The sequence below is a fragment of the Labeo rohita genome, chromosome 2 (assembly GCF_022985175.1).
Source record: "Labeo rohita strain BAU-BD-2019 chromosome 2, IGBB_LRoh.1.0, whole genome shotgun sequence".
NCBI lineage: Eukaryota > Metazoa > Chordata > Actinopteri > Cypriniformes > Cyprinidae > Labeo > Labeo rohita.
This window is the reverse complement of record NC_066870.1, coordinates 27328730-27349280: the sequence shown is the minus strand read 5'-3', so window position 1 is coordinate 27349280 and position 20551 is coordinate 27328730. Positions and strand designations below refer to the sequence as shown.

The 20551-nt window shown below is 35.6% G+C and overlaps 4 protein-coding genes across 5 annotated transcripts; 2 read left to right on the top strand and 2 right to left on the bottom strand.

Moving 5' to 3' along the window:
- Positions 1-301: 301 nt before the first annotated feature.
- LOC127179651 (GTPase IMAP family member 4-like) lies at positions 302-5021 on the bottom strand. Of its 2 annotated transcripts, XM_051133319.1 has the most exons (5): positions 4608-5021; positions 1934-2638; positions 1112-1792; positions 863-995; positions 302-434 (listed from the first exon to the last, which is right to left on the bottom strand). In XM_051133319.1, the coding sequence occupies exons 1-4, from the start codon at positions 4642-4644 to the stop codon at positions 883-885; spliced, it is 1536 nt and encodes a 511-aa protein (XP_050989276.1). In that variant the 5' UTR covers positions 4645-5021; the 3' UTR covers positions 302-434; positions 863-882. The 2 variants fall into 2 exon arrangements, with proteins under 2 accessions (XP_050989276.1, XP_050989283.1); XM_051133326.1 differs by lacking the exon at positions 1934-2638.
- A 173-nt stretch (positions 5022-5194) lies between these two features.
- On the bottom strand, positions 5195-9214 carry LOC127179641 (GTPase IMAP family member 8-like). The gene is made up of 4 exons (XM_051133309.1): positions 8973-9214; positions 7212-7916; positions 6424-7107; positions 5195-6320 (listed from the first exon to the last, which is right to left on the bottom strand). Exons 1-4 carry the CDS (start codon positions 9004-9006, stop codon positions 6205-6207), a joined length of 1539 nt encoding a protein of 512 aa, XP_050989266.1. The 5' UTR covers positions 9007-9214; the 3' UTR covers positions 5195-6204.
- Positions 9215-10179: 965 nt separating this feature from the next.
- Positions 10180-14271, top strand: trim110 (tripartite motif containing 110). The gene is made up of 8 exons (XM_051133297.1): positions 10180-10303; positions 11207-11700; positions 12013-12108; positions 12243-12479; positions 12808-12830; positions 12967-13112; positions 13339-13610; positions 13826-14271. Exons 1-8 carry the CDS (start codon positions 10255-10257, stop codon positions 14096-14098), a joined length of 1590 nt encoding a protein of 529 aa, XP_050989254.1. The 5' UTR covers positions 10180-10254; the 3' UTR covers positions 14099-14271.
- A 2071-nt stretch (positions 14272-16342) lies between these two features.
- cbln12 (cerebellin 12) lies at positions 16343-19593 on the top strand. The gene is made up of 4 exons (XM_051133338.1): positions 16343-16456; positions 17416-18038; positions 18109-18228; positions 18439-19593. Exons 2-4 carry the CDS (start codon positions 17763-17765, stop codon positions 18634-18636), a joined length of 594 nt encoding a protein of 197 aa, XP_050989295.1. The 5' UTR covers positions 16343-16456; positions 17416-17762; the 3' UTR covers positions 18637-19593.
- Positions 19594-20551: the final 958 nt, after the last annotated feature.

The window sequence follows — 20551 nt, the reverse complement described above, 5'->3', positions numbered from 1 at the left end:
ATAAAGAAACCTGTGTTTAGAAAACATAATGACTTTAATATTCACATATTCAAAAACTTTATGTTGTATGACAAAGTGTACAAATAGCTAATTAAAAAAAGTTTGTTAACCACAAACCTTATTTTATTCATAAACCCAAAACTGATACATTTAAAAATCCTTATGAAATCATCAAGAGCTCGATTTATGTACTGTGTATTTAAAAATAAAAATTGTGCATTTACAATAATAAAACAATTGCTCTTATTGTATTTTTCAGAAATGCTATTTGTTTTTCTGGGTTGGCACGGACTTCTCCTCAAAGATGTTCACATAACAGGTTGCTCTAATAAACAAGCTGGATTCACTGTCAAAAAGGAATGCCATATGCAGGTGAAGAGATTGTTTCTTCTGAAGAAGGGATCCTGTATTTCAGGGTGTTGGAGGTTGTGGTTCTTTTAAAATAAAAACAGCAGAACAGTGTTTGCATGTAGAAATCTTTTAGGAAAGCCTTTAGACAACTTTGTAGTCAATCTGGAAGTAAACTTTAACAATGTTTTGTGAAAAATGCTATAGAAATTACTTTTTGGCAGCTTATCATTATGGATTACGATACAACAGTTTAGATGCAGGTAAATACATTTGTCATTTTTGCAAATTAAATGTAGTATTAACATTTTATTTGTTGCCTGGCTAAGTTTGACAATGAATAAATATATAAATGTCCAGCACTGAACTACTGGAGTAGATACACACACATAGTTATAAATTATTATTGCAATCTTGAGCGGTCTGTCATGATTTAAATGTATTATGATGTTGAGCTGATGGTATAAATGTTATGAATTTTAATTTGCTGATAAATATCTGTGAGGTTATTTACCTCTGCAAGCCATCATGCCATTAACTTTGTGTGACATCCTCTGAAGTGTCCTCTGAAAATTCTGATGAGTTTCTATAGTTAAACACATTAGCTTCATTTTCAAGCCAATCCTTGACGTTGTCTGTATTGTCGACTACAGAAAGAAATTTGATAATTAAGAAACGTTTGTACGAACATGTTTCTTTAAAAGAGTTGGAGAGAATACATTTGTTTAGGATAATTACTATGTAAACTTGTCAGAATGCTTACTTTGAGGTGGAACCAGATTAAAGCTTCCTCTCTCTAACATCTCTTCGTCTGACCAGTTAGATGCCTGACCACTGTCTCTCTCCTCTTCTGCTTCCTCCACAGGTGTCAGGAGCTCTGTGTTTCCTCTGGCCATCATCTCCACTTTCTCCATCAACTCTCTGACCTGTTTCCCATCATCCCACTGCATGTTGTTAAGAATATGATACCTGTTTCCACATTTATTGATCAGCCACTGAAGAGCCTCTCCTTCACTCTCAATGTGTTCTTCAATAGTGGGGGCACCCATCCAGTCTCCCCTGGTGAACACCACTATACAGTGCCTCCAGACGTTTCGACCCAGGAGCTCCATGTGCTCCTTGACAGACCTTCCATATGCCGCACTGAAGGCGATACCAGACTGCAAAACCAGCAAAACTGCATGAGGCCCTGGTGGACACATTTCGATACTTCTCCTGATCTCCTGCTTGACTGAGACTGGTGTCTCCTTTACAGACGCGTATGGCCACCACCCAGGTGTGTCAATTAAAATTACTTCTCTGTTGTCAACCTCTCTCTTTCTCTTCATGCACATTTTGGTCATGTTCTCCTTTTGTGTATTTTTCAGAATGGTGTTCATCACTGAGGTCTTCCCAACAAGTCTGCCACCCAACAAGACAATCCTTAACTCTGAAAAATGTTTTTCTGCCAGAAAGAACATAAAAGTTTATGAGCAGTGCTTAGCAGGAGCTGCATGCACATTTCTTATATCATTTAAGATTTTCTAGTAATTCTACACTGCTGTCAAACATTTTTTTGCTGTCAAACACCAAAAGTGCACTATACCTTTTAGATGTTCTTTCAGTGTTTGTATCTTTGTTTTCACTTCATGTTCTCTCTCCTCTGCTTGTTTTTTCACCATATTTCTCTTTTTTTCCATAACTTCAAATAGTTTGCTGTCAATTTTAAAGCACTGTTTTTTATTCTCAGCTACCAAGTTCTCTATTTTATGAAACAGTTTTTGTAAATGTATCCCCCTTCTGTCAGTATAATTGAAAACATGAACTCTGTTGCCACATTTCTGTATTAGAATATCAAGCTCTTTCCCGGCTTTCTGAATTAGCTGTTTGCTATCTGCATCTCTCTGCTCTGTGTTGACATACATGAGCAGAACGATGGTGTGGCTCCAGATCTGCTCACCAAGAATCTCCATGTGTTCCAGCACACTGTTTAGATGCATATCTGTGAATAATTCATGTAGATTGATGACTAGAAGGAAGGCATGTGGATCAGGACACAGTTTCAAGCTGTGCACAATCTCCATCTGTATATACTTTGCACTCTCTGCCAGTGTGAAGCTCTTCCACCATCCTGGTGTCATTACCAAACTAATAGACCTGTTTTGATTTGTGCTCTGTTTCGTTCCACTCTTGACTATCTCTTCGCCCACTTTCCAGTTAATATGTCCAAGAATGGAATTAGCTGCAGTGCATTTAAAGCCCGGTTTGCTGCCTATTATAATGGCCTTAATTTCTGGAAAAGCTGCACAGTCTGCAAAAGAACGTACAGGTATCAGTAATAATCTTTTTTTCAGTTTAACACATTTTAACAGATTACAAGTTTAGTAATGCACACATTTTATAATTAAGTTTGCCCTGCTGGTCCTAGACAGGATGAGCTTTTGAGGTTAAAAAGTATATATTAAAAAGTATTTGTGGTTAAAAAGTATATATAGTAATTTTTGTTTACATTTCGTAATCGTTTCACTAGATAAGACCCTTGGGATTGATTAGAGCCCTTTGAAGCTACATTTAAACTGCATTTTGGATATTCAAACTCGGGGGTACTGTTGAAGTCCACTATATGGAGAAAAATCCTAAAATGTTTCAAAAAACATAATTTCTTATGGACTGAAGAAAGAAAGACATGAACATCTTGGATGACAAGGGGGTGAGTACATTATCTGTAAATATTTGTTCTGGAAGTGAACTTCTCCTTTAATGTACTGTATATAAGTGATTCATTTAAAAAATCTGATGACTTTTTAAATGTAGGTTATTTGTTTTAAATTTCTTATAATGACACCTGTAAATCATGTAGCTCTGAAATAGTTTGCAGTGCAATCTGTTCATATTGCTGCTGCTGTTGTTTTGATCAGTGTTACCATTCAAAATGCACTTACAAGGGTACTTACAAGTTGTAATGGAATTTAAGGTTATAATACATATTATTTTTCAATATTATTTACCTAAACAAATATTACTTTAAAATTTCAAGTAAGGTGTTTTTGCAGTTATTTAAAATATATGTATTGTTTTTTAGTCTGTTCAGTCTTTGGTGAGATGTTGCACTGCGTCAGTATTTTTGCAACGACTCAAATGAACATATGTTTTCTCGATACTTCGCCAGACCATCCAAGAAAGTATTTAACTGGTTTGCGGCAAATATTTAAACAAGAAATTCAGTGCTGGTAAACTTGTTACATGTAATGGAGTTACGTAATTTAATTACAAAATGTAACTGCAATTTGTTACAGTTACTGAGAAAAAAATGTGTAGTTAGTTAGTTAGTTATGAAAATGTTAATGAATATGAAGGGGGTTACATTTGAATATTCTTTCTCTCTCTCTCTCTCTCTCTCACACACACACACACACACACACACACACATGTCTGGTTTATTATCTTTGTGGGGACTCTCCATAGGCGCAATGGTTTGTATACTGTCCACACTGTATTTTCTATCCCCTTACCCTAACCCTACCCCTAAACCTAACCCTTACAGAAAACTTTCTGCATTTTTACTTCCTCAAAAAATCTCATTCTGTATGATTTATAAGCTTTTGTACCCATGGGGACCACAAGCCGGTCCCCACAATGTAAAAAAAATTCAGGTTTTACTATCCTTGTGGGGACATTTGGTCCCCACAATGTAGCAAAAACAAGTACACACATACACACACACACACACACAGAGATTTAATAGATTTCTTTACCAAATTGTATTGACTACTCAAAAATATAAGACACCAAAGTTTCAGTAGTTTAAGACACAGAATAGGACACATGCTTATTCAATAACTCTTTTATTTTCTGTTTGGGTTTATGTATGCTTTATTTTGATTGGCTCCAAGGCATTTTTCCAAGGCATTATTAGATGGCAGTACCTGTCATAGATATGCAAAGATTTGATTTAAAAAATATTATCAGCTATTAAACTATATCTTGTTACGATTTAGATCAGTATTTAAGCCCAGAACAATCTCAAAGTAAAAAGAGATGTTAAAGTCTGATTTTGTGATGGCTGTGCTTTTAAAATTACGTTTTTATAATCTTAATTCAAGTAATGAAGTGATTTTGAAAGGCTGACAGAGTTGAATCACAGTTCATTAGAAACTTAGAAAGTAACCGAATGTAATCAGTTATATTTCAAGATTACAGGATAATCTGTAACTATTACATTTCCAAAGTAACCTTCCAAACACTGATGAAATGTTTAACATTAAAAAAAAGAAACTCACCATAATTACAATCTGAGCCTCCTTCTGCCTCCATCATTTGCTTCAGGCCATCAGAATGAATGTTCAAAATAGATCTGGCTGGCCTCTTTACTGATTTTTAATTTTGTTAGTTTTTTTGGTCCTCTTTCTTTTGTTTTTCTGCCCACCTTTTCTTTCTTAGCCCTGCTTTCTCAGAATTTTTTTTGTTTGTTCCTGTGCGTGTTTGTAAATGTGTCTCTGGAGTGATTAAACTTGATGTTCCGGTTTATGAATCTCTTAAAAATCTCAAGTACAAACTCCACCCCAAACTTACTGAGACTGAAAAGACAAGGGACAGAGTTACAAACTTTGTCACCGTACCTTTTCTAAATGTTGCTATATATTGTGTTGTCATTGAACTGGTTTTGTTGAACATGAAATAAATATTAAAGTAATTAAAAAGGCACCAAATAATATGTTTTTACCCTATTTTCTGAAGTGTGATATGCTTGCATTACGAACTTTCACTTTTGTTTTACATCATAAACAAGAATACACCCTGGCAAAATATTTTCAAATGGGAAATTCTGTTAGAGGGTAATCAAAATACATTTGTCATTATATAAATAAATAAATAAATCAGCCAAGAAATTGCTATGGATGTAAAACTTCGCTAAGGCACACTGAACATACATTTACATTTTTTTGGTTACTTCCTCTACAGCATATAACTTTTTATGTGCTTTTAGTTATATTTAATGCAAAGAATCACCTTTACGTCTTAGACATCATCTCCATCATATGTGTAATATATTATTTGCTATAAAAAAAACTTCTGTATGTTTGTTTGGTGCAACTGTCTTAGATTACCTTAGAACTGTTCTGGTTCATCAGCCTCATGAATGCTGTTGTATCCAACATATGTACATGTATAAGCACACTCACTGTTTTTAGAAGCATTTATTTAGCATTAATACAGAATTTAATATGTTGTAGAATTTTCCTTGTTCAAAATAAATTGCTCTAAAGAGGTCTTGAAGCCAGATAGACCTTTATGTCTAAGTTTACGAAAGGCTGAGTAATGTTCGAACACCACTCCAGAGTCTCGTCTCAAACACACATATATACATCCTGAAGTTGTTTGCAGTACTCCATATATGCACCGTTGTATTTTTGGAAAAGGTTTTTTTTTTTTTAACCATATATGAGTTCCTGAAGGTTGATCAATAGCTGTCATGTATTTCTAGTTGCTGAACAGGTTCTTTCCATGTCTATGTGTTTTTAAAACTTTAAATAGTTCTCTCTGTTCTAAGCTTACTGCACAAAGTTACTATAGTCAGATGGTAATAGTAGAATAATTTCCTCATATGTAGATCTATAGTTCTATATATTATATTGAATCAGGAATAATGAAAATATTCTACAAATTGGACAAGACAGGCAAGAATTAATATTAGAATAGCTAGCAAAGAATGATTTTAGTTTACAAATAAATGACACAGAACCTACAATGTAAACAATAATGGATGCAGAAACAGTCACAATATAAATTTATGGCAACATAAACTTGAATGTAGAATAGATTGATGAATTCCGATTTCTATTTCTGTTTTCTCTGTTTTTTTTTTTCTGCATGCCATCAGTGATCTTGATTTAGTGTGACATCCTCTGAAATGTCTGCTGACATTTCGGATAAGGTCCTGTAGTTAGACACAGTTTCTATGTTTTCAAGCCATTTTGTAACGTAGTCTTGCACTGTAGGAAGAAATGTATTAATTAATAAAACTTGGAATGTATATGTTTTACAGACTGCCGGTAATCAAATGATTGTTTTCAGGGAGTTTATCAGGCTACTTACTCTGAGGTGGAACAAAAGTTAAGCTTCCTCTCTCTAACATGTCTTGGTCTGATCCCCAGCCACTGTCAGTCTCCTCCATCGCTGCTTCCACAGGTGTCAGGAGATCTGTGTTTTCTTTGGCCATCATCTCTACTTTCTCTATTAACTCGCTGACCTGTGTTCCATCACACTCCATATAGTTCAGTACATGATACCTGTTTCCACATTTATTTATGAGCCACTGCAGAGCTTCTCCTTCACTCTCAATGTGCTCCTCAATAGTGGGAGTCCCCATCCATTCGGCCCTGGTGAACACCACTATACAGTACGTCCAGACATTTCGACCCAAGAGCTCCATGTGCTCTTTGACAGACCTCTTTTGTGCCTCAGTGAAGGCGACACCAGACTGTAGAACCAGCAAAACTGCATGAGGTCCTGGTGGACACATAGTAACACATGACTTAATCTCCTGTTTGACTGACTCTGAAGTCTCCTTTACATACGCGTACGGCCACCACCCAGGAGTGTCAATTAAAATGACTTTTCTCTTGTCAAACTCTCCCTCTCTCAGCACAGACTTGTGATGAGCTGACCTCTTGTTGACCTCTTGTTTAATTTTCAGGATGATGTTCATCACTGAGGTCTTTTCGGCAGTATTGGCACCCATCAAGACAATCCTTAATTCTGGAAAATCCCATCTTTTCTCTGACAAGAAAAAAAAAGTGTTAATAACCATAGGTCACTCTGCATACATAATTCCATCTGTATTAAATGCAAATTGCTGTTAAGCAGTTTCTGATGCACTATACCTGTTAGACTCTCCTTCAAGGTTTGCATCTTTCTTTTTACTTGAACCTCTCTCTCTTCTGCTTGTTTCTTCACCATCCTTCTTTTTTCTTCCACGTCCTCAAACAAATTGCTGTCAGTTTTAAAACACCGTCCTTCATGCTCAGCGACCAATCTCTCGATCTCATGAAAGAGTCTTTGTACATTTATCCCCTTGCTGTCAGTATAATTGAAAACATGAACTCTGTTCTCACACATTTGTATTAGAATATCAAGCTCTTTCCCGGCTTTCTGAATTAGCTGCTTGCTATCTGCATCTCTCTGCTCTGTGTTGACATACATGAGCAGAACAATGGTGTGGCTCCAGATCTGCTCACCAAGAATCTCCATGTGTTCCAGCACACTGTTTAGATGCATCTTTGTGAATGACTTGTGTAGATTGATGACTAAAAGGAAGGCATGTGGATCAGGACACAGTTTTAAGCTGTGCACAATCTCCATCTTTAAATACTTTGCACTCTCTGCCAATGTGAAGCTCTTCCACCATCCTGGTGTCATTACCAAACTAACAGGCCTGTTCTGAACTGTACTCTGTTTCATCTCACTCTTGACTATCTCGCTGCCTACTTTAAAGTCTTTCGCACCAAGAATGGTATCAGCCGCACTGCATTTGTACTCTGCTTTACTGCCTATTATAATGGCCTTTATCTCAGGAAGAGCTGGACAATCTGCAAAAGAAAATAAGGAACCTGTAATTATCACATGTAGTAAGCAAACCTTAACAAGTGCGAACCAGCCACAAAACCAGTCATAAGTATGACAGGTATATTTGTAGCAATAGCCAACAATACATTGTATGGGTCAAAATTATTATTTTTTTTAAAGCAAAAAATCATTAGGATATTAAATAAAGATCATGTTCCATGAAGATTTTTTGTAGATTTCCTACCGTAAATATATAAAAACGTAATTTTTGATTAGTAATATGCATTGCTAAGAACTTCATTTGGACAACATTAAAGGTAATTTTCTCAATATTTTGATTTTTTTTGCACCCTCAGATTCCAGATTTTCAAATAGTTGTATCTCGGCTAAATATTGTCCTATCCTAACAAACCATACATCAGTGGAAAGCATATTTATTCAGCATTTCATGTGATGTCTAAATCTCAATTTCAAAAAATTGACCCCTATGACTGGTTTTGTGGTCCAGGGTCACCTATTTTAGGTGTATAGTCAAATGTATGAATTGCAAGTGCATTTGGTTCATGCATGTGGTTTGTAGTATTAAAGCAAATGCATTTACCTTTATAGTTTGCCTTGCATTGTTGTGTTTGCTTTTGCTTTCGGCAAATCAAATTACATTCCAACAAAGTTACAAATTTTCCCAGCTTAGTTTTGTACCATTAGCTTTCGTAAATTTATCTTACCATCCATTATCTAGGGACAATGTAAAGCTGTTGCTTTGAAACTTGATAGAAACTTCTAGGTTTACTTTCACTTTATTCACAACGAGATCTCTCGCATTTGTATTAAGTAAAACATTTTGGCCTTACTATATTGATTTATACTTCTTGGGAATAAATCTATGTACAATCCTAATGATATTTATGTTTGTTTGTTTTTTCATTTTTGAACAACAATGTATACTTAGTGACTTAAATAAGTTTTATTTTCAAATATAAGAGAAGAGATTTTGCGTTAGATCATCAACTGTCCAAATGTATATTACACAGGTTTTGTCAAACTTTTAAACATTTATGTGCAACATAAGTAAAACTCACAGTCCTGACGATCAGAGTCCTCTCCTGCCTCCATTATGTGTCACAAACTGTCAAGTTCTGATAAGTTTGCTTCAATACCTTCAATAGCTTCTTTCTGTCTTTACTTTTTTCCAACTCCCAGTGTCCTGTTTCTTAGTTCTCAGTCTTTCTCTGGTTTTATGTTTTATACAAATAAAAACTAATAAATCTTCAAGCATTTTCTGTTTGTTTTGCTCATGTACTAAACACGTCTCTGAGCTTGATGAACTGGTTTATCAACTTCCTTCATGATTGCTTGCTTAGCAAGGGTTTTATACAAGGAAGTTTGAGTCACAAGCGTTTTTTCATCTTTAGTTTTTTTCTAATTGAACTGTCTGTATCAAACAAGCATTAAACAAAATAAAAATACAATGCATGTTTTCCAAAGTTTTGTGTGTTTTATAATCATACACTCTTAAAAATAAAGGTGTTTCACTATGCCATAGAAGAACCTTTTTGGTCTAAATGGTTCCATAAAGAACCTTTAACATCTAAAGGACCTTTAGAAAAGAAGGCGAAAGAAGGTTCTTCAGATTATAAAAAGGTAAGAAAGAGATGGTACTTTGAAGAACCTTTGACTGAATGGTTCTTTTTGGAACCAAAAATGGTTCTTCTACACTGTAAAAAACAATTTGTTAAGTCAACTTAAAATAATTTGTAACCTGGCTGCCTTAAAATTTTAAGTTCAGTCAACTCAAATGTTAAATTATAGTAAGTGACAACTTAAATATTTTAGTTGAATCAACTTAAAATTTTAAGGCAGCTGGGTTACTTACCCATCTGTTAAGTTTAGCAAACACAAATATCTAAGTTGTTACTTAGTACAACTTAACATTTCAAGCTGACTAAACTTATTCTAGTTGACTGAACTTAAAATTTTAAGGTAGCAGGGTAATAAATTATTTTAAGCTGACTCAACAAATTGTGTTTTTTATTTTTTACAGTGTATAGCATCGCTGTGAAGAACCTTTTAAGCACCTTTATTTTTAAGAGTGTAATAGCTATTATATATCAGAATACTTTATTATCTTTATTTATTCTATATATATTAGTCAGTGTTATTTAAACATTTACCAGTTGTAATTTATTTGATTTCATTTCTTCCCCTCACTCACCTCCTAATTGCTTCTTTAAAGAACAGGTCATGTGATGGCTTAGCAGTTCTCTGTGTTAACAGGTCAGTCTGGTTAAGAAGACATTGCAGGATAAGCCAGCTGCCCCACACAGGAACGCAAACACATGAACATTTGCGTTGTGTTTCTGTATGAAATCCTCCTCCTCAATCTTTCACACAAGGCTGCAGAACAAAAAAGGTAAGCCTTTTTAGTTTTATATAGGTTATATATAATAAATCCAACCATGTTTTTGTAGCCATCTACATTCATTCAGATCAGGAAGTCACTGAGAAGTTGATCTCTTGATTTCCCAGTTTCCTGGGTCTGTTATTGTTTGCAGGGAAAACTTTATGGTCAGTTATGGCAACTTTGCAAAACAGAATTGCAAAAATAGCACGCAGTTTCCCAAACGCCCCTCTTTTCTGTCAATGCTAATCAAGCAAGTCTCATCCCAAAATCATGGCAATGTAACTGTGGCTGGCTGGTTGGATACTCCAACAAACTACTAATTCTAATAGTGCCACAGAGCCTGTTTTTACACTTTTTGGCAGAAACGGCCTACAAAAGATTGATGTATAATTTTCTCAGCACATTAACTTTAAAAAAATAAAAAGTAAACAAATAACCTTTTATATAATAACTTAATGACTTCAATAGAGACTAGAGGTTACCTCATTTATCCAGTAGTTAAATGGAACAGCTTTCTAAAAATAGTTGATTAGGAGACAGATTAACTGAATAGTAAGGCTTAGTTTGTGCCAGATAGGTTTGTATAAATCCGTGTGGCATTTTGTGTGTGTGCCATTTTTTTGTGTCATCCATATTTTATGAACTGAAAGTAAATGGCTAAATGATTTAGAAGCTCCTAGAAACTTTATTTATTGATGCTTACTTTTTTTATGATTTTTAGGAGCAGACATCAATAAAATTGTATACAAATAATCAAAAATAAGATTACATTTGTAGTATCATCCCAAATTTATGCTATTGGTTAAGTCAATGTAGCCTTATAGGGGTGGTTGGAATACTCAAACTCTGTTTTGGTGAAATATCACAAAATATTGCATTAAAATTATTCTCATCTTCAAAATAAATTTGCAGCTATTATTGGCTCCATGGAGGAAAAGCACACATGCCCCATGTGTCGTGACCTCTTTGATCGACCTCAACCCTTTCCCTGCGGCCACAGCTTTTGTCTGGCCTGTGCGCAAGAAGCCTGGAACCAGAGTGCCGGCTGTGGCAAGCGAAGATTTGTATGCCCACAGTGCCTGGAGGAGCAGGGAGTGGTGGTATGTGACTGCTGTCCGGAAGACAAGAGTAATGAGGCCCAAGCTGCAGTGAAGACCTGCCTGCGATGTGAGATCTCTCTATGTGAGCAGCACCTGCAGCCACATCTGCAGTGTCCTGCTTATAGCACTCACCTGTTGGTGGAGCCATTGATGGACATATCCCACCGCAGGTGTCCTGCCCATCAGGAGGTATTCCGGTATTACTGCATGGACGATAGGGAGTATGTCTGCCCGGACTGTATTCTGGAAGGACGGCATGCTCAACACCAGGTCAAAGGGGTGAGAAAAGTGGAGGAGGAATACAAAGTAAGTCATTAGATATATTATATTGTATTATATTATATTATAATGCTTTTTAATCCAGAGCAAAGAAATGTTTCAGAGGCCATTCCCACAGAATGTGTTCGAAAAATTCAATGTTTAAAATGTTGTGGTGCATGTTTACATAGAACACCAATGGAAAAGTGGCACAGTGAAATGAAAAAACTGTAAACATCTGTGTGAACCCTGGTGAAAAAACCAGCATATGCTTATATATATGTTTTGATGCTGGGATGCTGGTTAGGTATGATTTGATGCTGGTTTAAGCTGGTCCTTTGCTGGTTTATGCTGTTATAGGTCAAATTGCAGAGCCTGTTTGAGAAAGCAGAAGAGAAAGTAAAGCAAGGTGAAATTATGCATCATGAACACCAGAAAGCCTGTCGCAGCATCATAGTAAGTTTAAGCCTCTGTGGAATACCACATTAAATTAAAATAAATATTCCTAACCTTAAATATAAGGACTGCAGTATTTCATAACTAAATGCAATATGCATGCATTACATATTCTATGTTTGTGTGTATAACAGGAGGACTCCTCTGTGAGTGATATATCCCAGGTGTTACAGATGGGCTCAGCCTTGCAGGCCCAGGTGGGCCGACTGGTGTCAGCCGTGATAAACATCACGGAGCAGGAGAGACAGCGGGCCATGGAGAGGGTGCAGGAAGACTGCAACAGGGTGAGAGAAGATCTGAACCAAACTGAGAGCATCCACCGCTTCCTCAGATCCCTGCTGGATGAGAGCGACCCCTTTCTGCTAATCTGGGTACAAGGATTTACTTTAATGTTTTCCAGATTAAACACATCAGTTCTCATTTACCATATGCTGGTAACTAAACTATGATATTTTAGTCGTTATTATTTTATATGCATATAAATATGTTCTATTTAAAGAACGTATGTGTGTTCTATAAATACATTCTATTAAAACAACAAAAACAACAAAATATTTATTCATTTTTTTTTTTTTTTTTTTTTTTTTTACATAAAAATGTCTACAACTGTGCAAAACATGGATCTTTACACAAGTCACTTAGATTAAAATGACTAAAAAAACTTCTGCCACTAGTCATAGTAATCATAACTTTTCACAGGTATTCCAGACAGAGGATTCACAGTAAGTCTTTAGATAAACCATGATTGTTTTAGTGAGTGTCATAGAAAAATCTTGTGATTTGTGAGTGCAGTTTGAATATGATTAAGATGGAGCAATTGTGTGTAGGTTTTGCTGTATTAGTTGCTCTGCCTTGCAGGATGATGACAGATCTCACCTCACCTCTGTTCACACCACCTCAGCCCAGCATGGATAAAAAACATGTCTTAGAAAATGTGGAAAATAAATATAGAGAATTCATAGCTGAGACCCTGCGCTGCCTAATTGAACTCAAGAGAGATCTCTGTAAGTTGGTCTATTATTATAATGGCCCTGAGACTTTTTGATTTTTTAAGTAAGATAATTCTCACTATTGATTCACAGTTAACCTAAGCATGATCCCGTTCAATATTTTCAGTATTTTGTTACATATTTCTGTATACAGTTTTTAAGCAGGATTGTTTCATTTGCCTTGTTTAATAGTGCCATCTAGTGGCTAGATTTCTAATGGCTGTTTCTCTTTGTTATTTAGTAAGCAGCCCATTAACCTTGGACAAAAACTCAGCCCATCCTCTCCTAAATATCTCTGAAGACCTACGGACAGTAATGAGGGTCAAAAATCGCTTGTGTGTCCCTGAGCATCCTGACCGCTTTGACCACTGGTCTCAGGTGGTCTCCTGTCAGATATTTACTTCAGGAACCCATTACTGGGAGCTGGAGGTGGAGGGTTTCTGGGATATAGCAGTGACCTACCACAGCATTGGGCGAAAATCAAAAGAGGGAACAGCCTTTGGCTGCAACAAGGTAGGTTGTAACCCATGTACACACTTTTTCGTCAATTTCTATTTTTTTTTACACATTTCTTTGAACTTTTTTCAGAAAACTAATATTGAATCAAATGATTTAAAAATGGATTTTGTTTATTATTTTAAGCATATCATGTCAGAGGCCTAGCCCACGTTATGTTTTCATCCACTATGTCCTGTGCATTATAATTTGCTGTTATCTTACTTACTCAGATATCCTGGAGCCTGACACAGCAGCATGACAGGAAACTTGCTGCCTGGCATAATCGAAAGAAAACCCACCTTTCCACAAAAATGTCTGGCAACCATTTGGCAGTCGCTCTGGACTATGATTCTGGTTCCATTAGCTTTTCAGAAGTAGGTTCATCATCCACCTTGCTCCCCCTGTACAATTTCAGCACCAGATTCACCCAGCCCATCTGCCTAGGCTTTGGCCTCTACAAACCTGAGCTGAACAGCAGGGTCACCATCCGCAAGAAAATATGACTGCATTTAATCTCGGATTCGGGTGAAGACAGGAACTGACAGTGCTGTTGAAACTTTTATTTCATAAGGAGTTATACATTTCTTGAGTGATATATGATATTGTAGAAACATTAGAATTTATTTTTTAAGAATCAACAAATGTTTCAATTATTTACACTACCAGTCAAAAGTTTTTGATGTTTTTTAAAGGTTTTCTGCTCACCAAGCCTGCATTTATTTGATCTAAAGTACAGCAAAAAAAAAAAAAAAAAAAAAAAAAAAACGGTGAAATTTTGAAATATTTTTACTATTTAAAATAACTGTTTTCTATCTGAATATATTTTAAAATGTAATTTATTTCTGTGATCAAAACAGAATTTTCCAGTCTTCAGTGTCACATGATCCTTTAGAAATCATCCTAATATGCTGATTTGCTGTTCAAGAAACATTTTTATTATTTTTATTATCATCATTACTTAAAACAGTTGAGTACATTTTTCAAGATTCTTTGATGAATAGAAGGATCCAGAGATCAGCACTTATCTGAAATAAAAGGTTTTTGTATTATACACTATACCATTCAAAAGCTTGGAATCAGTATAATTTGAAGAAATGATAGAAATTAATACTTTTATTTAGCAAGGACACTTTAAATTTATCAAAAGTTATAATGAAGACATATATAATGTTACTAAAGATTTCTATTTTAGATGAATGCTGTTCTTCTGAACTTTCTATTCATCAAAATTCTACTCAGCTGTTTTCAGCATAATAATAATACTAATATTTTTTGAGTGGCAAATAAGAATTAGAATGATTTCTGAAGGATCATGTGACTGGAGTAAAACAGAAAACTTTTTTTTTTTTTTTTTTTAATTTTCAAAAATCACGTTTTTTATTTTGTTATCATGTTTTCATTGTGTTTGTTAGCTGTATCTTTTAGTTATCTTTACTTAATCAAAATAACCCAACTGCAGTTTGAGATTAATTGGAATACACAATGAAAAAAAACGTTTTTCAAAACATGTTTTGAAAATTTTCAAAAACTGAGTTATCTGTGTTTGCTAATGACAGTTATTTTAAATAGTAAAATATTTCAAACTTTTACTGTTTATGCTGTACTTTGGATCAAACAAATGCAGGCTTGATGAGCAGAAGAGACGACTTAAAAAAAAAAAAAACATTAAAAATTTTTGACATGGTGAATCTTTTTTCTTTTTTGTATAATCAATGTCAAACTTTTATCACTTAATGTTTTTGCTGTATTTTAAGAGGAACTGAGATTCAATGCAACTTTCTTCATTGATGGATATGCAAAATTAGCAACATAATATTACCTTTTACAATAGTAGATATTTGTCCAGTGCCCAATTTATTTTCTAAGGCCCTTAAATGGATAAAAGTGCAATTTAAAATCCATTTAAATATTAGATATTTTATGTGTTGGCAGCCTTTCTCATCACAGCTCAGGAAAGACATTAGTGAAAGGTTTGGGATTGTGGTGCACCATCAGCCAGTCAGCACTGCCATGTACTATTCTTGTTCACAGAACTCAAAAAGTTCTATCCTTAAATGAGCAAAGATGACAGTTTTGAATCACATACTTCCAAGTTGAGATGAACAGGATTACTACCTCTTTTCTCCTGGAATTATAGACCTCATTGCTATAATCAACATCTAGATTCAGGTATCCCAGTCAGTGCTTACTAAAGCAGTGCAGGCATGAAATACTTTGTTTATAAAATGCTCACACAGTCTTATAAAATAGCCCTGTGATGAACTGGCCATCCGTCCAGGGTTTTCCCCCCTTCAGTCGAAGACGCTGGCATAGGTTCCAACATCCCCGCAGGGACCCTTGAAAGGATAAGCAGTTTGGAGAACGGATGGATGGATGGAATTTTACAAAATAAGCACACTTCATACTTGTTTAATTTATCAATTTCATTTGTTGTGATGTTTAAAAAAATAAAAAAGTACTTAATAAATCTGAAATCCATTTTGTTTTTACAGATTTTCTTATACTGTCCTTTGTGCCCTTTGATGCTCGCGTACCATGTGGATCGGTCACGTTTTGCCACATGTTGTGGTTCCTGTTTTCTTCTATATGCTTTCTACTGACTGTTGGCTATCACTTACAGCTACAAATGCCAGTTTGGCCATGCTGTTTACATCAAAGAAAGATTACATGGATTATTAGAGAAAGTGAGAGAGGGAGAGAAAGAGAGAGAGAGGTGAAGCTAGTGGAGTGGGTGGGAGGGTCTTGAGAGACAGGATGAGTAGGAAGATCTGTAAGCTGTCAGATTCAGTGTTTCTCTACAGAAGCTTTGACACTTCGCATCATTACACCTGGGAAAACCGAGGGACAGCCCACAAAAGCAGGTATTTTTGCTATTTTTTATAACTACGAAAGCTTATGAAGTGAATGTTACTCCCTTGGAAAGAAGCTTTAGTAAAAAAATTGGTTATTACACACAAAAAATATTGTCTTGTCTTGTAAATTAATCTATTTATGCTGTTATAAAAAACAACAAATTTCCCAATAAGGTGAGAAAAATAAAAATACAATCTTTAAAGGATATCTTTATATTTTTACATGGAAACAAAGCATTTTTTGTGGTATGTAAGGTGCTTTGGAGTTTTAGGTTCTGTAAAAAGATTTTAAATAACCTAAAGTTATGTTAAATGTTTAGAAATAATGTGTTAAGTTAAGTTTTGTGAAGAAAATTAAGCTATTGGCTCATAAAAGGACAGCACTGAGCAGAATTAGTTCTTATTTAAAGGTGCACAAACATTAAGGTTTCACTCAGGACCGGACGCAAAGAAAGTTGACCTTTGTAAATGTCACTGCTTCATAAAGACTATAAACATGACTTGAATAGTAAATTAATATAGTGAGTTGCGCCAATTAAGTCCTGATATAGACATACTTTACCTTCAAATTCCGAGAAGTACATTCTTGGGTTTCAGGACTTTGCATATTGTAGCCGTTTTAGCGTGCCAAGGCACTGAGGAGAGAGAGGAGGTTCAGCCAATAAGCGCAAGCAAAGGATAGAGGGATAGAGGATCTGCGTAGGGGAGAGAGGTCCTGCATGTTGTGGAACGTCAGGAGGGAAGTGAGAGCGTGTTAAAGACAGATGGTCTCTCAGTGGAGTTGTTCTTTTTTCTCTCTCTTGTTCTCACTCTCTCCTGGATGCTGCTCCCCTCAGCTGAAAGGGATCCAAAGTGTTACCTCATGATCTTCATCCTTCACTGCTCCTCTTCCTCCTCCCCCACACAAGCATACCTGTTGGCTTGCACGGCTCCTCTTATCCTCTCCCTCTCTCTCTGTCTTCTCACAGGTTGGCTGTGATGATGGATTTTTTTCGGGGAGTTGATGAGAAACCTCTAAGTGTCCTTGCCTTTGGTCCCCTACAGGCAATTTAACAGCACAGAAGTAGCTCTTCGTCAGGAAACTGTGACAGACAAGGGGGTGACGGCAAAATAGCAGGAGAAAGAGAGTAAAAAAGTGAAGGTGAAAGACTGAACCAAGGATTTAAAGATATATAACTTTTACAATAGCTCACAATATCAACGTTTTTGAGGATCCTTTACTCTCCTCGGTTTCCAGAAGACGACTTACTCGATCAAATCGCAACATTTGCACCTAATTTCATCCGAGATATCAGAAGATATAATAAATAAGACAATGCTGCCCAGCTCTGGGTTGCCGATGCTAATACTAGCTCCACTTCTGCTGATCGGCCCTCTAGTGGTGAGGGGACAAAATGACACGGAACCCATAGTATTGGAAGGTAAATGCCTGGTGGTCTGTGACTCCACACCCTCCTCAGAACCAGCAGGTAATGCTCTGGGAATGTCTGTGCGCTCAGGTACCGGCCGTGTGGCCTTCTCCGCCACAAGGCAAACCAACCATGAGCCCACAGACATGAGCAATCGCACCATGATCATCTATTTTGACCAGGTAAGCAACCTTTCCACATTAAAATACTTGTATGTAGTTTTGCTCTGTTTAATCAACCAGTTTCTGTTAGATCCTGGTGAACGTTGGCGGTCATTTTGACCAAGAGAGCAGTATCTTCCTTGCTCCGAGACGAGGGGTGTACAGCTTCAACTTCCATGTGGTAAAGGCATACAACAGGCAAACTATACAGGTACATACTACATATTTAAGGTTCTTTGTTGGCATCTGTGGTTCCAAAAAGAGCTGTAACATCCATGGAATCTTTGCATTTCAAAAAAAGTTCTTTATAGTGGAAAAAGTTCTTTAGAGTTTTAAAAAAATTTAGCACTGTTCACTGTAAGCTCAATCAAAAATGGCTCTGCTATGGCATTGCTGTGAAAACCTATTGTCCTATTCACAGGTGAGTTTGATGTTGAATGGATGGCCGATGATCTCAGCCTTTGCTGGCGACCAGGATGTGACACGAGAAGCAGCCACAAATGCTGGGCTTGTGATCATGGAAAGAGGGGACAAGGCTTACCTCAAGCTGGAAAGGGGCAACCTAATGGGAGGCTGGAAGTACTCTACTTTTTCAGGCTTCCTGGTCTTCCCTTTATAAAGATGACCATGTGAACAGCTGGGAGATGAGGAGGAGAGAGGGTGACATGTTCTCTCCAGATTTATTTTAAGAAAATGGAAGCCACAGAAAAGGTTATATTTGCTCTTCCTCTTTTTTAACAGGTGGCGGAGCAGAGAAAATGCAGAAAATTAGATGTGAAATATTATAATTAAATATTATTTATATTTTATTATTTAAAAATATGATTAAATGTTATTGAGAACAAGATTTGAAAAAATGTGATTTGAAAATCACTAAAATGAGTTTGATTGTGTTTTTTTGTAATGTATTTCAGATAATATGCTAATGTGTATGGTTAAATTGAAAAATGGCATTGGGGAAAATACAAAGAGACTGTACTAATAATATAGAGTATTTAAAATTATGTATTTAAGAGGTTTTTTTAAACAAAATTCAATTTTTGAAATCACTTTTAATTTAAATATGTGACCCTGGACCCTAAAACCAGTCTTAAGTAGCTTGGGTATATTTGTAGCAATAGCCAAAAATACATTGTATGGGTCGAAATTATCGATTTTTCTTTTATGCCAAAAATCATTAGAATGTTAAGTAAAGAAAAAATGTTCCATGAAGATATTTTGTAAATTTCCTACTGTTAAATATAATATACCAAAACTTAATGTTTGATTAGTAATATGCATTGCTAAGAATTTAATTTGAAGAAATTTAAAGGGGGTTTTTCCGATATTTAGATTTTTTGCTCAGCCAAATATTGTCATATCCTAACATACATCAATGGAAAGCTAATTTTTTCAACTTTCAGATTATGTATAAATCTCAGTTTCAAAAATTGACCCTTATGACTGGTTTTGTGGTCAAGGGTCAAATATAGCATATCAATTTGATGTGAGGTTCTGTTTCTCATATGTTTGCCTGCTTATGGAGCTGTGTGTGTATATTATAAAGCTTTGTAAAAATAAATCTCATTAAATGGAACCCCTTGACTAAAAATCAAAATTTTTTCTTATTCCGTGTGAAATGAAATACGATGTCCTCAACCTGTGTTACTTCACTCAATGAGGTGTTTTACCTCTAACAACAGCTGTTTGTAAATATAGCTCTCAGCATCAGAGCTGGCAAGGTTGACCAGGAATCATCACAGATAGCAGCATAGGCATAATGGATAACGGATAAGAGCTACAGTGGCACCGGTCGAGCAAAGGCAGATGGAGTTTTTGGCAGGCAGACGTGCAAGTGTACACTGGACTCCTATGGACCATGCAGGGTGGGCTGTCACAGTCAATAAGTTACGCTGCATTGGTTTAAAGACACACACTTATTCACACATACGGAATAGGGAAAGAAAGAGAGCAGGAAGAGATAAGGAGAGAGAGAAAAGGAAAGAGCAAGAAAGGAAAAAATCATTCATTTATTTTTCTAACCTGTCTGTGAGCGTTTATTTTTGCATGAAGAGACCACAGCATGAAACTCTAAGAAAGTAGGGTAAAAATGACATCAGAGCCTGCTTTTTGTGATATTTAAAAAATAATCATGTTAAATAATTTATGTGGATGCAAGTTATTTTCATTCATTTGTCCTAGCACATATAATCCAGTATCCAGTGCACAGTATAAGATGAATAATACATATATTTAAACATCAGTTAATAATATATGTTATAAAAAATGTGCAGTATCTGTTAACACGCACACACATACATTTTTAATGTATAAATGTTTGTTTTAATCACTAGAATGAATAATTAGAATATTACTGAATATAACATCATCCGCAAAGCTTGTTGTTTGTGATTTATTCATGCTAAATTATTATGTGGATGTGTATTATTTAGCATTAATTTGTTCAACCACCTGCACAGTGGAAAATAAACAAATTCTTTGTATACGCAATGTTATTATATACATTTTTGTTTAAATAGCAAAAAATATTAATA